At 46.6% G+C, this 21,192-nt stretch overlaps 1 protein-coding gene across 18 annotated transcripts in view; it reads left to right on the top strand.

Annotated features, from left to right (window-relative positions):
- Positions 1–21,192, top strand: part of DNM1 (dynamin 1) — a 65,540-nt gene that overhangs the window by 27,029 nt on the left and 17,319 nt on the right. For 11 of the 18 annotated variants that reach the window (XR_008440286.1, XR_008440287.1, XR_008440289.1 and 8 more), the window contains exons 7-15: positions 242–384; positions 462–597; positions 1,775–1,842; positions 2,856–2,994; positions 10,976–11,062; positions 11,253–11,323; positions 11,783–11,834; positions 13,043–13,054; positions 14,320–14,433. Coding sequence is in view for 14 of the 18 variants with exons in the window: in XM_053996617.1 (XP_053852592.1) it covers positions 242–384; positions 462–597; positions 1,775–1,842; positions 2,856–2,994; positions 10,976–11,062; positions 11,253–11,323; positions 11,783–11,834; positions 13,043–13,054; positions 14,320–14,433 (822 nt within the window). In the remaining 4 variants the exon portion in view is untranslated. Of the gene's footprint in view, positions 1–241; positions 385–461; positions 598–1,774; positions 1,843–2,855; positions 2,995–6,214; positions 6,354–10,975; positions 11,063–11,252; positions 11,324–11,782; positions 11,835–13,042; positions 13,055–14,319; positions 14,434–21,192 lie in introns of all 18 variants that reach the window. The other 7 variants (XM_053996618.1, XM_053996608.1, XM_053996612.1 and 4 more) reach the window with 3 other exon arrangements.

Below are 21,192 nucleotides of genomic sequence, written 5' to 3' on the forward strand. Positions count from 1 at the left end.
CACCATACTAGAAGGTAAACTGAAGGGCAAGGATAGAGGGGGGCAATAGGCAGGAGCTGGGGAGGGGGAATACCTTCAGCTCATAACTGGTATTTATCCTGGGATAGACATTTTGTTAAGACCACACAGAAGAATTGAACACAGAGAGGAACCTTCATCTTTTTTGTAGTGTGGAGGCAGCAAACTCTTCCCAGTAACTACCTAGAGGTTTATTGTCATCTTAAATCTTCTTCTTGTGCAGCAACTGACCAACCACATCCGTGACACGCTGCCAGGGCTGCGGAACAAGCTCCAGAGCCAGCTCCTCTCCATTGAGAAGGAGGTGGAGGAGTACAAGAACTTTCGCCCTGATGACCCCGCTCGCAAGACCAAAGCTCTGCTTCAGTGAGTGGCCTCGGTGTCCCTCCCTGGAAAGGCTGCCCAGCGATGAGTTCTACTTCATGCTCTTGGTTTTCTTTCAGGATGGTCCAGCAGTTTGCTGTGGACTTTGAGAAACGCATTGAAGGTTCTGGAGACCAAATTGACACCTATGAGCTGTCGGGAGGAGCTCGGATCAACCGCATCTTCCATGAGCGTTTCCCCTTTGAGCTGGTGAAGGTACTGCTTCCCCATGCTGCTGAGATACACTTTTTGTTTCTGTTGTATGTTACTACTTCTATCTGTCTCCATACTCCTCTTGCTGTCTTTCATCAGTGGACTTTCTCTTCAGCTACTTTGTTTCATGGTTTTCCCTTTTATCACCTTTTTTCACTTGTTTGTCTCTTTTATTGGGACCTTCCCATAGTGCTGACTTTCCCCTCTGTCCCTGTTTTGTGACAGAACTTAACTTCCTCTGAGCTAAATGACAATGTTTTTTGGACTTGATTCCAAGATGCTAAATTGAGTGTGAAAAATCACTTTAACAGAACTCATGGTAAATCAATGACTGAATGCCCTCACAGATAGGTCAAAGCTACTATGACTGAATTTCATGTAGAAGGAATGGTGCTGAAACTCGTACTTCTTGATCCTGAGCATCAGACTAGATCTAAAGTTGGACTCATAGATACCTAAGAAGCAGGAAAAAGGATTGTAGGTATACCTGGGATTACTGCTGTCTGTCCCTTGTCAATGGCCTAGAGGTGGGAACAGTGTAGAAACTCTTAACAGTGTACTCCCTCTTAACAGTGGAAGAGGATTCTTATTGAAAGACAGTTTTCTTGGATGGTGAATTACACTAACCTGATCAGGAGAGGCACTGAAAATCTTTTTGTAATGTCAGTTGGAACAAACTTAAGAGCCAGATCTTTCTGCTTCAATATTTTTTGCATTGATTTTTTTTTTTTATTTCCCCATTTGAATAAGATGAGGCCTTTCTAGTGAAATAAATAGCATTCCTTGTGTTAGATTTACAATTCACACAAAATGTTTTATACATTTGTGGTGTTCACTGAAAAAGCAGCTGCCAAGATCTCATGCTAAATGTTGTAAGGCAACCAATTTTCTTTAGAAAGCCATCTAGCACTTCAGTCCTAGTGCTTTACCTCAAAAAAGCTCCTTAAGAGCAGCTGGGGCATCGGTAAATGGAGGCCCTTAGCTGTTCATGTGTGTCCAGGGTGTGCTGCTTTGACCACAGCAGTTTTGTGGCTGGACTCTGTATCCAACACTTGGGCTAATATCTCATGTGTCACATGGTAGTGCTGGCATGGGACCTCTTCTCTTCAAAGTCTGCTGCTGTGTCCTGCTGTGCAAATCAGTGTCAGAAAGTTTGTGATGGAATTCTCTCTTGGTGCAGATGGAGTTTGATGAGAAGGAGCTGCGGCGGGAGATCAGCTACGCCATCAAGAACATCCACGGTATCAGGCACGTATCACACACTAGGCAGAGCTCTGGCTGAAGAGCCTTGTAAATACTTCTAGACCTTCCAAATGGAGTTGAAGACTTCAGAGGTACGGTAGGTCAGCCAAAGGGAGGGATAACCTCTGCCTTGAATCTGGGAGTAGGGACAATCATTCAAGTGAGTTTGCTTTCTTTTCCCATGTGGGAGTCACAGAAGCCTAAAAGGTAAAAGCCTGGGTGTCTTGACATCTTCTCCATCCTTCTTGGGCCTTTACATAGGAAAGGGTAGGAAGAGGGATGCAACCCCATATTACTCCTTTGTTTAGTTAAAACTAAAACATTGATTTTCACACTAACCAGCAGTTAGTTGTTCAAAACAAGTGTTGGTACAGAGCCCCTCCTCCCCTAGAGATTTGAGGGAACACTGGCATGCCCATCACCAGGGTCCCACTGGCCCCACATAGTTAGCAAACAGGTCTGTATTCCCTTCAGTGTGAAGGTGAGTTGTCAGAAAATTCAGCCCTGAGACCCTGAGCTGTGTTGCTCTTGGGAAGGTGCCTGTTGGAGCCCTTCTGCACTCAGGGATGTGAACAAACACCAACCTAGATTTATTTTCATTCCTTTCTCTTGGTCAGCTACCAGCTGAACTTGATAAAGGGTATCTGATGTCAGTGTCCTAACCTTTAAGAAAATCTTCCAGAGCAGGTCTCATCTCCTGCACAGCTCTGAGGTCAAATACACTGTGAAGGGGTCAACCCCTGCCACCCTTAGGCTGAGGTGAAACAGTGACCTGGCTATGATTGTCCAGCTAAGATCGATTTTGCCCTCAGCACCTCCATCCTTGCAAGTGCCAAGCATCCCTCCTTTTTAATTAACTTCAGTCAGGGCTTTTCCAGGGGATGTGACACTTCCCAGCCCAAATGTCCCGGGTTTTGGTGATGGTGGTGCCTGCTCCAAGATGTGTGTGTAACTCTGTGACATTCTCCTTGCCCCTTCTCCCCTTCCTGCCTTGTCTTGTCCCCACCCTGGGTGTTTAGAACCGGTCTCTTCACACCTGACATGGCCTTTGAGACCATTGTGAAAAAGCAGGTGAAGAAGATTAAAGAACCTTGCCTGAAATGCGTGGACATGGTCATTTCGGAGTTAATCAATACTGTTAGACAGTGCACCAAGAAGGTAACCAGAGGCAGCATGGAGCTGGCACCTTCCACCTGCTCGCTGGCTGCGGCGCAGCATCGTGACCTGGGCAGGGACTTGCCTGCAGCCACACTTGGTGTTTTCACCACCTCCTCAGCATGACTAGACCTGAGCAGAGCCAGCCTGGAGCGATCCAGCCAACAAGCCAAACAGAAAGGAAGCACTGTGGAATGCGTGCTATGGCCCTGCTCCCTGAATCTTTGAGAGCTGAGGCATTCTGGAGATGTCCTGGCCACCCCTTTGTCTGTAGCATGTCTCCTGGTTCCCTTGAAAACCAAGGGTATTTCTCTATGGCTGCATTTTTCTTGAAATTTATTGTCTGGGTTTATTTTCCAAGCCAGAGACTGGGATTTAAATTTTGTTCCCTCTGTTCTTGTAGAAGTGAGAGGATTAATTCCAGAGTTGCCCTTGGGGGATGTATGGGGCTGAAATTTAGAGCTACAGCACTTACAGTTGTGGGTTGTATCTCAAGGAAACGTTCCTGTGGTGTTTGGCTTGGTTTCTGGCTGGTTTGGTCCATATCCTGATCTGGAATAGCAGCACATGGCTGAGAAGAAGCAAGTTAGAAATGTTCATCAGCCTCTGGGCTCCATCTGTGCTCTCTCTCAAGAGAGAGGACATCAGGCTTTGCCCTTTGGGATCCATACTGGTAATTTTTAGGGTCAAGGGTGGGAGCCTTGATTCTGCCCTTTGGATGTGGCAGCTTTTGTTTTTGAGGTTGGGGTTGAAAGAGAGTGAGATAAGATGACTTGTGCCATTCTTCTCAGCTATGACTTGCTGCTTCAGGCAGGGCTGGGTGCTGGTGAAAAGGCACCTCAGTTAGGATTAGGTGGGCACTGGAGACTGGAATCGCCACTGGCTTTTCAGGTGCAGGTAAATGGGCACTGCAGGAGGTTTCCACAGAGTCTGACCCCCTCTCAGCAAGGGTGGGGACAGGTGCCCAAGTGGTGACACTTGCCATCCCTTGCACAAGTGCCTGGTCCTTAGAGCCAAGAGCCTCTGCAGAAGGGCTCAGGTGTGCAGACACATGCTTTGCCCCCCAGGACAGACTGGGAGAGCAAAGTGGATGCAGTGAGAGGTTGCTCAGGTTTCTAGAGTGCTGGAGGAGCTTCCTTTTTCTGTCCTGCTGTCCTCTCTTGGGGTGTGTGACTGTGGGAAGCACCCAGAAAATTGCCATTAGAGCCTGTTGACAGGTAAGCACAGGCCCTCGGGCTGCCAAGTATCCAGAGTCACCCACTAACTGGATCAGAGGGGCCCTTCTTTTTCATGCCCTCTGAAGCTTCTTTTGATTTATTCTCCATCCATCAGTTGCTATTCAAAACTTCCCATTGATTCTTTCTCATTGCATCCTTTTCTCTTCACTTCCTATTTCTTACGTCATTGTTTCTTTTTCATTCTTCTTTTTACTGATAATTTTAGAATAAACCCTCTGTTCTGAAGGCAGCAGTTCCTCAAGTGATCAGGTGGTGGGTACAACAGGGTGGGAAATACGGGAGGAGAAGAGGCCACATGGATGGAGGGGAAATACCACAGATTCAGGAATAAAGGATTCCATTTCAGCTTGGATCCTACTGCTAAGGTGTTCATGGTTGACTTCAGTTCTAGTTGCTCTGTGTGTGTTCTAGTAGCCATGGTTACAATTTTGTTTGTGAAGAAACAAAATACTGTCAATCAGGTGATACTCCGGTATTGTAAGGAACTAATAAAAAAAAAAAAATCAGACTTCCCCTGAAGTCTGTGGGAGAAACAGCATCACTTGAGCTTAGCTGGGCAACTGGATTAGTAGGAAGCCTCTGCTGGGTCAGAGGATGTGAACTGACCTCTGGAAATGCTCTTGCTTTGCTCAAAAGGGGCATTGTTGGCACCTGTAGATAAACCCTTGGGTGAATCCAAATCCTGTAACTTATTCCAACTCTTTGCTGCTTAAAAGGCAGAGTGGTTGTACATCCCCTAATAGTAGGTGTTGAAGAGTATTTTAATACTGGTGTTGCTTGGGGACTTGCAGGTGTTATCTGCAGAGATGTGAAAGATGAGGAGAAGGAGTAAATACCTGATTTACATGAAGTGGTGGTTATTTATAGCCATCCCAGGATTTGTTGGTAGCTGCAGGCACCCCAGGTGTGGTTATAAACTGCAGCTTTACAAAAGCAATATCCCCTTCCCATGCCAAGGGGATGTTATTCCCTGAAAGCACTGGCAAAGTAGTAATGGCCCATGGTAAGACAAGTAACTCAGATTGTGTAACAAAGACCATCCAGCAGAAGCTCTGAAGTGTTAAAAGAAGTGCTGAAAAACTTTTTTGGGTGCAGTAGTCTTGAATTGGATTGATCTTGGCTATTTTTTAGTAACTTTAGTTCTGTGAACTTTCTGTTCTTCCTGAGTGGAGCCATTGAGAACACAGACCACAAAATATCAGTGGACATGAATAGTTCCGTATAAATCACAGCAGGCCTATGTTGGATCTGATGCTGCATATAATGGTATAGTGGATGCTTTGTATAGCTGTGGATGTCCTGTAGCACTTTTGCATTTTTCTAAATACTGGGTGCATCTATTCTTACTGAGGAAGCTGATGTTGCAGGGAAGGCAGGTGAGATGAAATATGTTCTGTAAGTGGAGTGGTTTGCTTGAATCCCTGAAACTGAGAGACACCGGTCCATTTCTGGCAAAACAAGATGGAAGTGACAGACCTCTGAGGTCTTAGCCTGGCTCCTGTTCAGGCTTCCTGCAGCTGGAATAGGGAGAACTTGGAAGAGGAGATAACTATGGTGGGAAGGAAAGGGAAATGAGATAAAGAACCTCTAGGAAAAGGGACAGTGGCTCACTGGCAAAAAGTTTTGTCTTGAAATCTAAAGAAGCTTTCCTTCAGGAAGTGATCACTTGATCCCTGGGGGCTCCATTCATTCATCTTGCTCTTGACAGCTCACCATTTCACTGGCCCAGCTGCTCCTACCTCATTCCCCCTTTGACACTTCCATTTGCCTGTAGACTCTCCTGATACTTGGCAGTGCACAGGCCCCATAGCAATGCTCACCTGGTTCAGTAAACTAATGGAATGAACCAAAATCTCACTTCTCATTTTGCCTTGTGTTTTCTCTCTTCTCCCTCTTCCTTCCTTCTTTCTTCCTCCTTCCTGCTCTTTCTCTGCTTTGCTTTCTTCTTCCTCGTTGCTTCCTCCCACCCTTCCCCTGCCATGCAGAACGGGTCTCTTCACGCCTGACCTCGCTTTTGAAGCCATAGTGAAAAAGCAGGTGCAGAAGTTGAAGGAGCCAAGTCTGAAGTGTGTGGATATGGTAGTGAGTGAGCTCACATCCACCATCAGAAAGTGTAGCGAAAAGGTAAAGAAACAAAAAATCGAAGAAAGGTCAATGCCCATCCCCTTCCCACACACTTCCATGCTGTTTCTCCACGTACACACACACACACACACCAGGAACTCCAGCAAATCTAGAGAGAGAAAATTGATATAACAATGCATCTAGAGGAGAGCAGCAACCTGCAGGTACAGGAGCAGTTTAAAGGCAGGCCAAGGGGAGTGGGTGACAACTGATGGGCTCTTTAGCTGAGCAGTGAGCTGGGACCCAGTGGGTTACTCTGGCATAAACTTTTCCTCTGTCTGGCTCAGTGTGGATCAAACCCTTTGTAAGACTGGTTTTGCTGTGCCATTGCCTGCACATTTGGAACTTCTTAGTTGTTATTTCTGGGGACCCCTTAAATCTAGGTACCCTAGAAAAAGATTAAAAGCCAGAAAAAGACCTCCCACCCCCACAGCATGAGTGGTCTGCAATGCATATTGAGCTGTGGCATCTACAAAACAGCAACTGATTAAAAGTTCGGGGTGCAAGATGTTCTGCAAGAGACATTCAGAGTTCCAAAAGGCTTTGAGAAAAGCTTTTCCAGGCATTACACCCTCTGCATCATTCTCCTGCTGATTTCTCACTCCATGGACTGTGCTCAGGGAGTAGTAGTGTGATGCTTTTCCTTGCTTGCTGTGAACCACAGGAGGTGAAGCCTGAGGGCAGCAGCAGGTGGAGAGTGACAGGGAAGGTGTCAAATACTTCTTGGAGGCTGGGGCAGGAGTGGCTTTGATTCCCGGGCTGGTTCCCTCCAGGAGAGGGCACCACATGCCTCCTTTAAAAAAAAGGCAGATGTGGCAATTGGTGTTAAACTTACCAGCGAGGGGCCAGGAACATGTGGCACAACAGAAGTGTGTTCTGGAAACTGAGTTGGAAAGGAATGTTCCATGGGCTATTTTAGGACTTGGAAATTACAGTTTCCTTCTTCCAGGGTTACAGCCAGACTCACCAGCATTTTGGTGAGCCCTAAATTGGGAAGGAGGAGAAGATAAGGATTGATGTGAGTTCAGAGTGAGGGCAAAAGATGAGTTAATAAGGTCTGGCTCACTTAGAAATGCAGAGCTCATTTCCACCTCTGTAAGGACTCGTCTTTGACATGCCCCAAAGCTCTGCCCAATCTATTTTTTGAGGAGTCTTGCTGTTGCCATATTGTGGAGTCTGATGTGAGGCAGAGTAACTCCTTCTCAGCCTGTTTCTGATGTGGATTTTTATTTTGATGGGTGTGATTGCTTGCACTGTGTTCTGTATCCAGCTGGTAATGTCTGCTCTGGGTGGGGAGAGAGAAGGATGATGATAAAAACCCCAGGGTGTTGAATTCTAGTTTCTCTGTTGGACCTTGTCATTGGAGTGGCTGGATACCCACTTGCTCTGTGGATTTTTTAATCCATGATGTGATGGATGACCCTCTGAGGATATTCCAAGGTGATGCAACCTGGGTAATCCTGTAAGGAAGGTGATAGTGACGCTGTAGGAGACTAATGGCTATGGTTAAAGCCAGAGAGGCCAGGGAGGCAGATGTTAGATGTAAAATAACTGCCTGAATGAAAGCACATAGCAATAGTACTGGAAGAAAAAAAGGAAGACTTTAGTAATGTTTTAAGTCAAATGTCTGCATGTAGTGAGAAGGTTAATCTTGCCTGTACCTCCCTCTGAAAGAGTAGAAAGAAAGCAAAGGCCACTTAAGGATTTCAGCTGGACTGAGATGGGTTCTGATGGCATAAGGTAGTAACAGCACAGGGACATTTAGTTAATTTGCAATATTTATTTTGCATGTTATAGCTCTAACTGCTTGACATGGACAAGAGCATGTGCTATTAGGGGAAGCATCTGGAAAAGGCTACTTTAGGACTGATGCTAATTGTAAGGTAATACCCAGCCTGCCATGTTGTGGACTGATGCTGCATCTACAAAGATGAAAAAACCTTTAAATTCACCAGAAGTCTTGCAAGGCTTCTGGAAAGGAAGGCTGCTTGGGCTAACACCTCTTGAATTAGCTTAACAGTCCTGTAGCCTTGGTTTGTTGCTGTCCTGAACTGTTGTGTGTTATTGTTTATGTTCTCTCACAATTATTTCATTTCACCTCAGTTGGTGAAGAAATCATTGTATGTACAGTTGATAAAGCTGTATAGATTGAATATTATGAGACTATCAAAGAACACAGAAGGTCACAAACCCATCTGTGTTCACGGTACAGTTTTCCTGTATGAAAAGCTGACTATTTCTTGACTATTAGACAAAGTTGAGGACTGAAGAAGACAGACATTAACAGCTGTCCTGTGACTGGCTTGATTCTGAGCTTCTTGCTATTGGAGACTAGCTCCAAAAGCAACAGAAATCTGGTATAAGCATGGTCCCTTACATTTAGGAAGATAATATTCTAGCTAGTGTTTTTCCAAAAGCAGGAATCTTCTGTGCCAGACTGCACTGCAGTGTCTCACAAGTGCAGGAAAGTCTTACAAGTCAGCAGCCCTTCAGCTGAAGGCTGATGTCTGGTGTGCTGGCAAGGACTTGTAGAATCTGCAAAGAGGGGAATTAAGGACTATTGGGACAAATTGGTTTTCAAAGAGGGCTGTAAGCTTGTATTTTGATTAAACAGGAAAATGATGCTAAAACAGGATCAAAACCCCACTGAGCTGGGACACGATCCCAGGCTGACAGACTTTACCCCTTGAAGGGTCGCCTGCTCTCCTGTCTTTCAGAGTCATGGCATTTCTGGGTGCTGTTTGTCCTGCTGGTGATAACTCCTTGCCCCTCTATACCCTGTTGCATGTTCCTTGGTGGTGTGACATCCTGTGGCTTGTTTATCCTTTTTCCTTGCCCACCCTTGCTGCTCCTGTGCATGCTTGGGGTCAGAAGCTCCTGCATGGGGACCAATGCTGCCAATTTATTTTTGCATATGGATGTTGCTGGACGAGCTGGGTTCTGAACAAACCACTACTTGTTTTGCACTTTGTGTGCATTTGAACTGGTTGGGACTGGGATGGTGGGGGGAGGTTTAATGCGGTTTTTGTTTGACTGTGTTTGTTTGTTGATTTTTTTTTAATTTGAAGCAAAGAAGCTGAGACTTGCTTAAAGGTTTTCCAACTTCCTGTTTTTCTGTTTGACTTAACTTGCCCATCTATCCTTTGCCAACCCCCCAAAGGAAACAGGAAGCTTTCCCTGTCTGTCTCTGAAGCAACCAGCTGCCTGAACCAAAAGATCATGGAGAACACCCAGTTTTTGCTTTCAAGACAAGGTGGTACTGGGAAACAGAAATTCCACTTTTGAAGGCCACAGAGGCAGGAAAAAAAGAAAACCCCACACATTTAAAAATAGTGTCAAATCTAGTCCAAATTCCTATTCTAGGCTATTACAACTTGCTTGACTGCAAGGGAGCTCAAAGGGTTTGAAACTATTTGTTGGCAGATGTTAGGAGTATTGGTGGTGGTTAGTGTGGGATCTGGCTTCTAGAAGTGATACTGCACATTTTGAGACTGTTCTTTGTAGCATGTTATAATTATGTATACAAAAAAAAAAAAAAGGGCAAACCAGTTTAAGAAGCTTTCATAAACTGGAGGAACAAAACAAATGCAGTACATGTCTTGGGCAAGTGAAATACTGTTTGACATCATAGTCAAATTAGAGGTAACATTAAAAAAAAAACAGGGAAAACAGTTTCACAGGGGATAGGTAAAATGCAGGAAAAAAAGACTGGATTCTGGATCTAGAGGTTTAATTTTATTTGACTGTGCTGAATTTGACTTCAATGCAACAGTTGTTGCTGTAGGAATCACTAGAGGTTTATGACTCTAGGCAAGAAGGCAGGTGCTTGTGAAACCCAGAGGACTTTAAAGGTGCTGATTCTAGAAGTGTAACTCAGGTATTATCTCTGTAGATAATCTCCCTTGAATCACAGCTACCAGAGTCATCCTGCTTCTCAGTGTGGGCAGGAAAAGATTCACTCCTCGCTAACAAAAAATGTGCTGTAGGTGCAATGTGAGCATAGATCTCAGCTGTGTAGTCCTGCCCCAGCACAGTGGAGAACAGTTAGAAGCAGCTGGATGCCCAGAGCATGGTGCTTCTTGGAGACACAAACCCTTGAGCTGCTCAGATCCTGTGTCTCTGCTTGTGGATGTTGGAGAGAGACAGATGCTTTCGCTTAGTCCCTCAGCAAACCGGGACTGAAATCCACTTCACTTCCTAGAGGACTTAACAGTTCGTAAGAAAAGGCTGTTCACCTGCTTAGCCTACTGCAGTGAGATGCTGAACTTCTAGAGAAAGGACTCGTTTTAATGGTAAAACCCAACAAGCAAGAAGCAGTGCACTTATATCTGGGGTTTGCCAAAAGCCTCATGACAGGAAGAGCGTGGTGAGTTTGGAGCAGGTCTCTGGTGAGACAGAAAGGTTGCTGCAAGATTGAAAAGGGCTTTTCTCTGAAGCCCAGAGCAAGCACACTGCAACAGACCTCCAGGAACTTGGAAAAATCTGTCTGCAAGTCCAGCTTTCTAGAACTTCCCTTGAGAATACCTGGTAGCAAGGTGTATGTGTGCATGTGTACATGTGGGGGGCTGCAGCCCCCTTTTTACCTCCCTTTCCCATGTGCACGTGTTTCCTCTCTCCTGCAGCTCAGCCAGTACCCTCATCTGCGTGAGGAGATGGAGAGGATCGTCACCACCCACATCCGTGAGAGAGAAGGCAGGACCAAGGATCAGGTGGGGATCAGGAACGTGTGTCGGGGGGGAAATTGGGGGTGGGGGGGACACCTTTTGAAGACATCTAAGTTGGGCCTGGGCCAAGGGGTGTCTGGCTGCAGAGGGGATTGGATGAACAATGTCCAGGGCTCTGTGTGCCCCTGTTAGCAGTGTCAGTCACTAACCTCTTGTCTGTGCCTCTCTTTGGCAGGTCATGCTTCTAATAGACATTGAGCTGGCTTACATGAACACAAACCACGAGGATTTCATTGGCTTTGCCAAGTAAGCATTCACCTCCTATTGCCTCCTCTTCTCCACGTGTGTTTCCTGTGGCTCTGTCCTATAGCTGCTCCAGTAAATGAGGTGCAGAGGCCCTGGTGCAGATCCTATGGTCCCAAGAATGGTGCAGCTCTCAGTATTGCTTGTTTTTTCAGTGGCTCTGGATTGCAAGGCTGGGACAAGAACAGAGATGCCTGGAAGGGGGTGTTACAGTATTAGTTTTGTGTCAGAACAAAAAAAACCAGCAGCTACGGAGGGTTAGTGACCCAAATGAGGTTCATGTGGGAGTGAGAAGATGAGTAGTCCAGGCTGAGAGAGCAGATGGTGCAAGATTGGGTAATCAGGGCTTGGAAGCCAGTGGTGGGGGGCCCCAAATGACTGTAGCAGTTATCCAAAGGGAGAAGGATTCAGGTGATCAAGAAGAGCCTTAGAAGTTTTGAATGTCTCTGCTGTTGTTTTCAGTGCTCAGCAGAGGAGCAGCCAGATGAGCAAGAAGAAGGCAGCTGGTAACCAGGTAGGCTGAGTTCCATCTCCTTCACTGCTGCAAGGAGAACATGTTTGCTGCCTGGAAGTTACCAGGTGGACAAGTGCTGGGCTGGATGCAGCACTGCTCTAAATTGTTTTGTTGTATTGCCTTTTTTTTTTTTTTTAACTTATCAAACTGTTTATAACTGGAGGATAGTGGTTTAGGCTACCTGCAGTCAGGAAGAATTGAGCATCTGGCAGCAATGGAGGGCAATGGCAGCTTGATAATCAAGATCTGGTCTTGCTTTTCTGGTAGAAATCCTTATTAATTAATGTTCTATAAACCTGTTTGTTCAGCCCCTTCACTAACTGTGCCAACTCTCCTGCCAAGGTGAGAGGTACAGAACACTAGGTCTGACCTGTTACAGAATTGTCCTTTCTAGCGGTCTTTCCCATGAGTGGTATCTACTTTCTGAAAAGAGATTTCAAGAGAGTTTATGGACTCTTTTTCTGAAAAACTTCACTGGAAGTGTATAAATCTCTGTACAGGGAGATAGAGGGTGATGATAGCCATAGTTGCAGTGGGTATGTATCAGAACACACCCATGGGAGAAGACAGCAGTGGAGGAGAGGACTTCCCTTAATCCTCCAGGAACCATAAGGAGTGTACACAGAATTAAAAAGAGACTAATGACACTTTGTCCCAGATTTGCTGGGTGCATGGCAAGGCTGTCTTGGCTAGGAGATCTTGGAAACAAAGCCTTACAAGCAGCTTCATAGAGAATGGAAGCAAATGCTTTTGCTTAGTCTTTTAAAAAGACATTCACTCCTGACATCCATCCTCTTCATAACAGAATGTTTGGCCATCTCTCCCTGGATGTGACATTGCAGACTGTTTCAGATTGTTGGCAGGCAGGTGTTCTCAGCAGGCTGGGCTGGCCAGCCATTTTGGAGCAGCTGTAGGGAATCCCATCCTCTGCAGTCCCTTACAGTAGAGCTGAGCGTAGAAGAGTGCAAAGGGCAGACTCCAGATCTACCTGTAAAATGCTTTCGCTTTCCTGTTAGCAGATTTATTTTGGGATGGGGGTTGCTTGTATTAACACTTGGGGTAAAAGATTTGGTACCAGCCTCCAATTTATTTTATTTTATTTTTGAGCCTCTCTTCTCCTGCTCCAGCTTTCCTGGTAATAATCTCTCCTCTCTTTGCTCCTCTCCTGCTCTCTGCTCTGCTGCTGTTGCTATGGTTCCCCTTTGCAGGATGAGATCCTGGTGAGTAGAAGGCCACTCAGCAGGGTGTGCTAATGAACATTAATGTTGCATCTGGGAAGGCAAAACCAGGACATAAACACATTATTCCCTCTGCTGCCGAATGGGGAGAGGAGGGCAGCTGGCATTAGCCACGAATGAAGCAGAAATAAGGTGGAAAGGTAGTATGCTGAGCAAGAATTCAGAACTGCAGGTACATCTTTCAAGTGGGTGGAGATAAAAAGCAGCAATCCAAGGATGTGTAGTTCTGTTCCACTGCCCCCTCCTGTCCACACGGCGAGTAGGACTAGCTCGAGCTTAGAAGGCAGGAGCTGAACATCCAAGGCTCCTACGTTCGCCTTTACAGAGTAAATTGCCAGTTAAATGATCCTGTACCTCCAGGGCAGGAAACCAGGTAGGCCAACTGGGTAGGTTGCTCACACAATGCAACCAGCTAATAGACAGTGCAGTCTCATGGTTTTTCAATGCCAGGAGGTTTTCAGCAAGCATATCCATACAACACAGTGCAAATAATGCATGCAGAGGTTTCTGGGTGTGAATAGCGCAGTAATAGTAAAAGCTAATGCCTTTAAGCTGATGCATACCTACATTTGATTATGGCACGTGTGGGGTTCTAAACTAGCACTTGGTGAGTAAGAGTCCCCTGGAGAGTAATAGCCTGGCTTCTTTACAGACTAAACTCCTAGGAACTTGTCTTGCCCAAGATTAATATGACTGCCCAAATACCTGGGTATGCTGAAGTCCAGGGTACTAATTCCAGATGCACCATTTTGTTCTGTTATCCTTAGTGACTTCTTTCACTTAACTCAGTTCTTTCTGGAGTGCTTGGCCATGTCCTGAACTAGTTCCCCCTACCCTGAGTTGAGTGAAGCACTCCACACCTGCAGAAAGGTGTGCTGGTGTCCTGGTTTTCTCTAGGTGTGGCCTTTTCTGGGTGTTTTGCTGTGATTTGGTGCTTGTAGGTTGTGCCAGTGTCCAAGGCACTCCTGATGTAGTTCTTTCTGTATCTCTTTCCTCTTGGCAGAGGGTATAATGCACAGCACTGCCAGGTTCCTTCCTGCCTCCTTTTTATGCTATTCCTGGCCCTTTTGGGGCAAGGACCTCCACTGGCCAGTTGAATGGGGGGCTCTTCTGGCAGCAGCAGAGAGCACCATGTTCCTTGTCTTTCCATACTACTCTGCATGTAGGGATACCTTTGGATCCCTCCTCTGTCACCTGAGGCCAGGAATGATTGTCCTTATTAATGCTCACTGCTTCCACCCCCTCAGGTGATCCGGAAAGGCTGGCTCACCATCAACAACATTGGCATCATGAAGGGTGGCTCCAAGGAGTATTGGTTTGTCCTGACAGCAGAGAACCTCTCCTGGTACAAGGATGATGAGGTGAGTAGCTCAACTCTGCTGCTGGAGTCTCAGGCATCTGATGAGGACAAAGCACTTCAAGTCACTGGGTATTACAGATGTATCTTCTGAGTGCTGTCTGCAGCTTGTGACAAGCTGAAACTGTCCTTGGGCCAGGCTCCCCATGGCCTCAGTACTGCTGAGTATTTCAGAATTGATGTGAATGTGGCTTGTTTGACGCACAAGGAGTAATATTTATGCTTAAAGTTCTGGCTTAGTGGGAAGTTGACAGGCATTCGGAATGATTTTGACCTTTATTCATTTTGCTGTGGCAGCTGTGATCATCAAGGGTGTGATGGGTTAGTTCCAATATTTGGACTTTTAGGCATTTGTGGGGCAGCAGTGAGTTTTCTGAAGGCACGTGGCAATGATTTCATGCATCTCCTGGTTACAAGAAAAAAGCTCTCTCAGAGCAAAGCAACAGGAGCTGTGGACCTGAAGCTCTAGCTCAGGTGCTGGCTCCTTCTGACCTGGAGTAAATTAATTAATCTCTCCCAGGTCCAGCTCTTAAACATGCAAAGTAGGAATGTCTTTTTACTGATTCTATATTGAAAATGGCAGTTAATATGGTATATTTAATGTTGTTTGAGTTGTAAATGGTCAGAGTTTTGCTGATCAAAACTACAGTGATGTGTGGAATATCACTGATAAGAGCACGGACCTACTCTGTAGAGTTGCTTGATAATCTTGAATATTAGCAATTCTGGAAACATGCTGTGATGTGTTTCTGCTTCAGTGGGAATTGTTATAAGCAGACAGAATCGTTCCAGCTGAAATCACTGTCAACAGCGTCTTGCTTCCTATGCAAGACAAAGATAGTTAATTGTCCCTTTTGATTACTTTGAAAATAGAAAGAATAGCTGGATGGTTCTGGTAAGGATGTGATTGAAAGGTTTAGTCCCCTCAATGTGCTGGGAGATGAAAAGTGTCTGGTATGATGTAGCCGTAAGCTCTGAGTTGATCAGGGTTCCTGATTGCAAATGAAGAAACTTCTCTGCCTCTTATTGTGGTTTGTGTCCCTCAGGTATTCTGAGGCACTCACTATTGTGTCTGGGAGCTGCAGCTAGGACTGGATTCTTGTCTAGTTGCTATCAGTGGGCCTGTTTCCTTCTCAGCAGGTAGAAATGATGACAAATACAGTGATGAATCAGCCTCTAAATATTGCTTTCTGTATGGAGATGACTGCTGTGCTGCTACGGATGAGCAGGCAGCAATTTCCTAATTAAAGAACCAGGCATTGAAATGGCTTTTGCTAAATCAGTGTGTCTCTGCTGTAAGACCCCTGCCCTTTGTGTTCAGAGTTGCTTGGGGAGGCTTCCCTCTCCTCTGGGCTTCATATGCAGGTCGAGTGGTTATAAACATCAAGTGGTTTAATCAAAGCCAGCTGCTACATCTGTATTACAGAGATGATCAGAATTCCCTGTTCTTCCCCCAGGGAGTGGGAGGGAGGGCGGTCTGCAGTGGGGATGTATAAACTGTTGATAGATTCCAGTTGCCTGGGATGGGGATTGGACCTCCCTCCCCTCCTAAGGGAGGGCAGCCTTGGGGGTTGATAGCAACTGGAGGTCTGCACCATTTCCCTTCTGCAGAGCTGCCTAATGAAAACAGTTCCCTGCCAGCCCCTGTCCCTTAAACACAGAGAACCAGCACCGATGAGGTCTGAGCTGCCTCTGAGAAAGGAGCCTTTGTTTTCAATTGAGTGGGAGCAGGGGGGAAAGGGAAGTGTGTGTTTTATTTGCTTCCTCCCCAAGTTCAACTCCTTGATCACTGGCTGTTGTGAGGGAGAAAGGAAGCAACGTCTGCCTGGACTCAAATATTGAATCAGGCTAAAAGTTGGTGCATTTGATGGGCAGCTGGGAGAGCCTTGAGCATGGGGATTCCCATCCCAAACCTCAGTCCTGCATGGAGCTGACTCAACACCCAAGAGCTGCTCTACGGTGCATGGTCCCCTGTCAGACAGGGGATTTTTACATGTCTGTTACAGAGCTTTCCTTCTTCACCAGTTCAGGAGGACTCATGTCTTCTTCAGCTCCTGAAACAATCTCATGTGTTTTTAAAGCTTGTACACCATGGTCTTTCTTTGCTTCAGCTCTGGAAGGAAGGGGGAGGCTGTGTCTGCCCCACCCTGCAGTTTTGTGGGCTCTCTTGTCCTAGTTCCCCTGCGCTCTGGCTGCTTTCCAGAGGGAACAAGGAGAAAGCTGAATCTGCCTTTTGTGGATGGAAGTGCTGGTAGCAGAGCTGTGGGTGCTGATGGGGGAAGGAGCAGGGTGAGGTGGTGTGTGGTGGGGAGAGGGTGAAGGATAGGCCAGCACCTCTGGGGCCAGGAGGACTGGGGACACTGCCTCTCCCTGCCCTGTCTCACAAGCCAGGACCCAGCGTCTGCGGAATGAAGACATCTGGACCCCATTAGTGAAATACCAGTCTTTCCGCAGCACTCGCTTGTTTTTTCTCTGCCTCTGAAGAAAGGAACCGAAGCTTAAAATGTCTTAAAGGGCCCAGCATTACATGTTAGCAGGGATATATGGCTGTTGATGCTCTGGAGGGGCCTGAAGGAGTGTGCTGGGGAATGGGAGGGGAAGGAAAGAGTGGGCCAAGCGGGGGTGGAAAGTTGGCTCCCCACTCTGCCTTGCTGCCAAGAGCATGTGTGTGTGCTCCTGGGCTCTCTGTTTTTCTTCCTGTCTCCTTTCAATAAGTCAAACACTGGCCCCATGGAGAGTGGCCCCACAGAAAGCTTGGCCTCCCAGGACCTGGCGACCCTCCTGAGGTACCTGCATCTCCTGAACCCTGTGGGATGATGCTGCAGGCCAGCAGTGGGAAGGAGAGGTGGGGAGGAGCCTGCTCTGGCTGCTGGCAGTACAGACTGAGGTCTCCTTGCTCAGAGAGGCCATAGTATCCCAGTGGAGCAGCAGCACAGCACTAGAGCACACTGGCTGCTCAGCAAACACCACAGTGGACATGATAAAAGAATTTGATTTGATACTTCTCCTGCCCAGATCCCTTATGAAATGCACAGTGTCTATGACTCTGCAGGGCTTTCCTGCCTGCTGGAAAAGAGGGTCTGTGAGCTTGGAGAGAGCTGCTGGTGACAGGGACCTTATAGGCAGGATGGAATGAGCACTGTACTGTGTTCCTGCCAGTAAAGCTCACACCCTGCTCTGCAGGGTAACTGTTCCTTCTGGAGTGCCTGTGTGCCACTGTGTGCTGGAGTGTTTGCACAGCTGGGTGGATGGATATATCTGCTGCTTCTTTTGGGAATTTGTGTGAATGTCCAATAGAGATGGAGCCTTTTGTCCTTTCTCAGGTAAATCATGTACTAGAAATCTGTGTCTTGTGTGAATGGGTGGCTACATTAGAAGAATGACCTTATTGGCTTGGGGGTATTCACGTGTTGCATGCAATGTCACTGCATTTGAGACCTGTGTGTGTACAAGGAGGGATGGCTGCAGAGTTTTAGGTACTTCAGGTGCATGCAAGTGCTTCATATTCCCTACAGATGGTGTTGATTCCTGATGCATCAGTTGTTGAGCTTCTTCTCTGTCTTCATGCGTTCTTTTTTGCTTGAAACGTATTCCTGTCCTGGGGAAGATGGGACCTTATTGACAGGCACTAAATAGCTGTGTGTTCTGTACCTGTCAGTGTCTCTTACCCAATTCTAGTTTACAAATAAACACATGGATCAGTAGAGACTGTCCCCCCCACTGTACACATGCACTTCCCTCTTCTTTGGTCCCTTCCACTCCCCAATCCATGTCCTTGAGGCCCAGATCAGGTGGTAGAAATCCTTTTTCTTTACTCAAATGCCCCCAGTCATCAGAAGCTTGCTGTGATGAGTTGGCTGCTGTTGAGTTTTTGCATCCAGCTTGTTTTTAAAGAGCATAAGAGCAGGTCTGCTCTGAGGTGATTCCTCTCCTGCTTTCGTGCTGCTCTCAGGCGCTCTCTGGAAAATGTTCATTTTCTTTACATTCTCTGTGGAGCCTTTTCATTCATGCACTTATCTTTTCTCACAAGTGTGTATATTTTTCATAATCTTACTCAGCTTTTATCAGTCCTCACTTATGCTTTCACTCATTTTCTCTTCTTTCTCTGGCAGACAAACATCAAAGCAAACACAACACCCAGAGTATCCAAACCTCCAGCTCTGAATCCCTTGTAGGATTTTCTTTGTATTATGACCACTATTTTTCCACTATGAACTCCCCTTTCTCCAGTCCCCTTTCTGTGCTTGAACCTGCCTTCTCAGGTAGCAAAGCACACCGCAGTTGTGACTCTTACAGGCCTGTGTGTTTATTTCTGCATTTTATGGCAAAGCTTAGCATGTGAAACATAAGCCATCCTGAACACAGCTACCTTGGGACAAGCACATGAAACTGAAAGAAATAAGAATGGAATGAGAGAGACAGAGGAGAAATAAGAGGGTTGTGAGTAGTCTGGTGAACAGGCAGGTAGAAGTGATGATCAGGCATGGCTCCAAAGGGTTAGACCCTCCCAGGCTGAGAGATGAGTGACCTCTGCATGCAGCCATCCCCGGAGCCCACCCTCTCCAAGCATGTCCCTCTGCCGTGCAGGTGTTGCCGTCCCCGTGCAGCACTGGCAGTGTGTGGTGTATCCCAGCACAGCCTAACCAATGTGCAGACTACTGTACAATCTCGTAGTCCTGAACAGGTAGTCTGAACACTGGGCAGACGGAGTGGAGCCTCTGCGATCTGCTCTCCGGCAATCAGCAGCTCATTAGTCCTCTCCCCTCCCTGCTTTTGGGATGGGGTTGTGCGGGGCAGAGATGGGGTGAACGAAAGTCCAAGTCCTGATTGGAAAAACATCCTCATCTGGCAGCTGGGGGAGAAGAAATGTTGCTCCCTGCGTGTTTCCAATTTGGAGCAAGTTTCCAAGCGCCTTCCTCTTCCAGTGCTGGTGTCAGGCTGGTACCTGGATTCCACCTGGGATATGCTGCACCTTTTTAGAAAGAGAAAAAAAAAATAGATTACTGCAGTTTGAGGAGAAAATTCTGTGAAGTCTTGGCTGTCACCCAGATGTGCAGAACTTGTTGCTTCATTCAACTCCTCTTCTTCCCCATGGAGCTGTGTGGGAGGATCCTCAGGCCCCATGCACCCTCATCTCTTCTCCTGAAGATCAGCGGGTCCAGAGCAAAGCTCAAACAGAGCCAGCCTTTGCTTCCAAGCCCTCCAGAAGGTCCTTGGACAGGGTTGCAGAAGGCAACCTTGGCCAGTTGCCCTTGCAGCTCACCTCTGGCTGCTGCAGGAGCAATCCACATCCCTTCTTTCTCTCCCCCCACTACGCCCTGGCATTGCTGAGCCTCCCTCCCTCTTCTGGTTTTTGCTCCCTCCCTTCTTGCTTCCCTTCTGTCCTTCTGCCTCACTTGACGTGGCAGTGGAAAGCTAACTAGACTCGAGGGAGGAGCTTGCTGGCTGCTGGGAAGGCAGAGTTTGGCAGGAAGTGAGCGGCTGACGGATGGGGTTGCGCGGGGGAAAGGAAGGTTCCCTACCCTGCATGGAAACTTGAGGAATGCTGTCGCTTTCTGTGACGCCTGGCTCTCATGTAGTGATTCCAGATGTTAGTCCCTGCCCACACGATTTGCTCCTTCTCCCTGTGTTGCAGGGATAAAAAGGACTTCATTCACGTGTGTCCCTTCCAGGATTCCTTCTTCTAGTGTGGATGGTTAAGATTTGTGACCAAAAATGTGAACACTTGGAACTCCCATCTTGGCACTGACCATGCACCGGGGAGGTGTAACCTACCCTCTCTCAGGGGTGTGAAACACTTGGTGTGTGTGTGTGTTGTGCTTTACCTTAGCAAAGCAAGTCAGATACTCTGGGATGGTTCATCCCTGCCCTGGCACAAGGACAGGGGCAGGGAGAAGTGTCTGGTTGTCCTTTGTGAAGGCTGGTGAGCATCGCTGTGATGTTAGAGGGGTCGTGACTGTCGAGTTTTGGGCACTATAGTCTCTCTCAAGCAGCTCAGGCTTCTGCCTATGCTTCCTCATAAACCCCCTGATGGCTTCCTATGGTTGCACTTGGCTGCAGGTTTAAATCTGCTCATTATTTCAGCTGATGTGAATAAAAATCTTTACTTTAGTTCAGGTGAGTTAATTACCATTGCTAAGCCAACAGTAATGGTTGTGATTAATCATATGAGTCCAGGTCTAGTGTCTACAGAGCTTTTAACTAAATCAGCTTAAAATCTTAGGATGTGTTGTTTAAGTTAAACCAAGGGCAGCTTTCTGATGTAAACAAACCATTACAGCTGCTCTGCAGCTTGGGGGAGGAATCATTCCTATAAATTATGCTCTGAGGGCAAAAGTGCCACAGGTGGGCTGTGTCTGGGAAAGATGGTCTCAAGATGTGTGTATGTAGTGGGATGACCAGGGCTTCCTGGAGGAATCACATCCCAGAAATTCAGCTCTTCTATTTGCTAAGACAAGAAGCAGAAAGCAATTGGTAACATCTTGTTTGGGGGAGTGGAGTGGTTGGTTGAGCTTGAAAAGCTCAGCTCACTTGCTTTCAAATATTCCAAACTGTTTTTCAGAGGCTTTTTCCTAATAATCTTTTAGTGTGCATGTATTCGTGCTGTGTGTTTATTATAAATTATTATGTTAATGTTTCTCCATTGGAGTAGAGTTTTATTAATGGAGTTCCCAAAATGCTGTGCATGTATTTAAAGAAACAATTTTACTGAAACTCCAGGCATCTCTGGGGCAGGTTTGTTTACCTGTAATACTTTACATTT

Source organism: Vidua macroura, chromosome 21 (assembly GCF_024509145.1).
Source record: "Vidua macroura isolate BioBank_ID:100142 chromosome 21, ASM2450914v1, whole genome shotgun sequence".
Taxonomy (NCBI): Eukaryota; Metazoa; Chordata; class Aves; order Passeriformes; family Viduidae; genus Vidua; species Vidua macroura.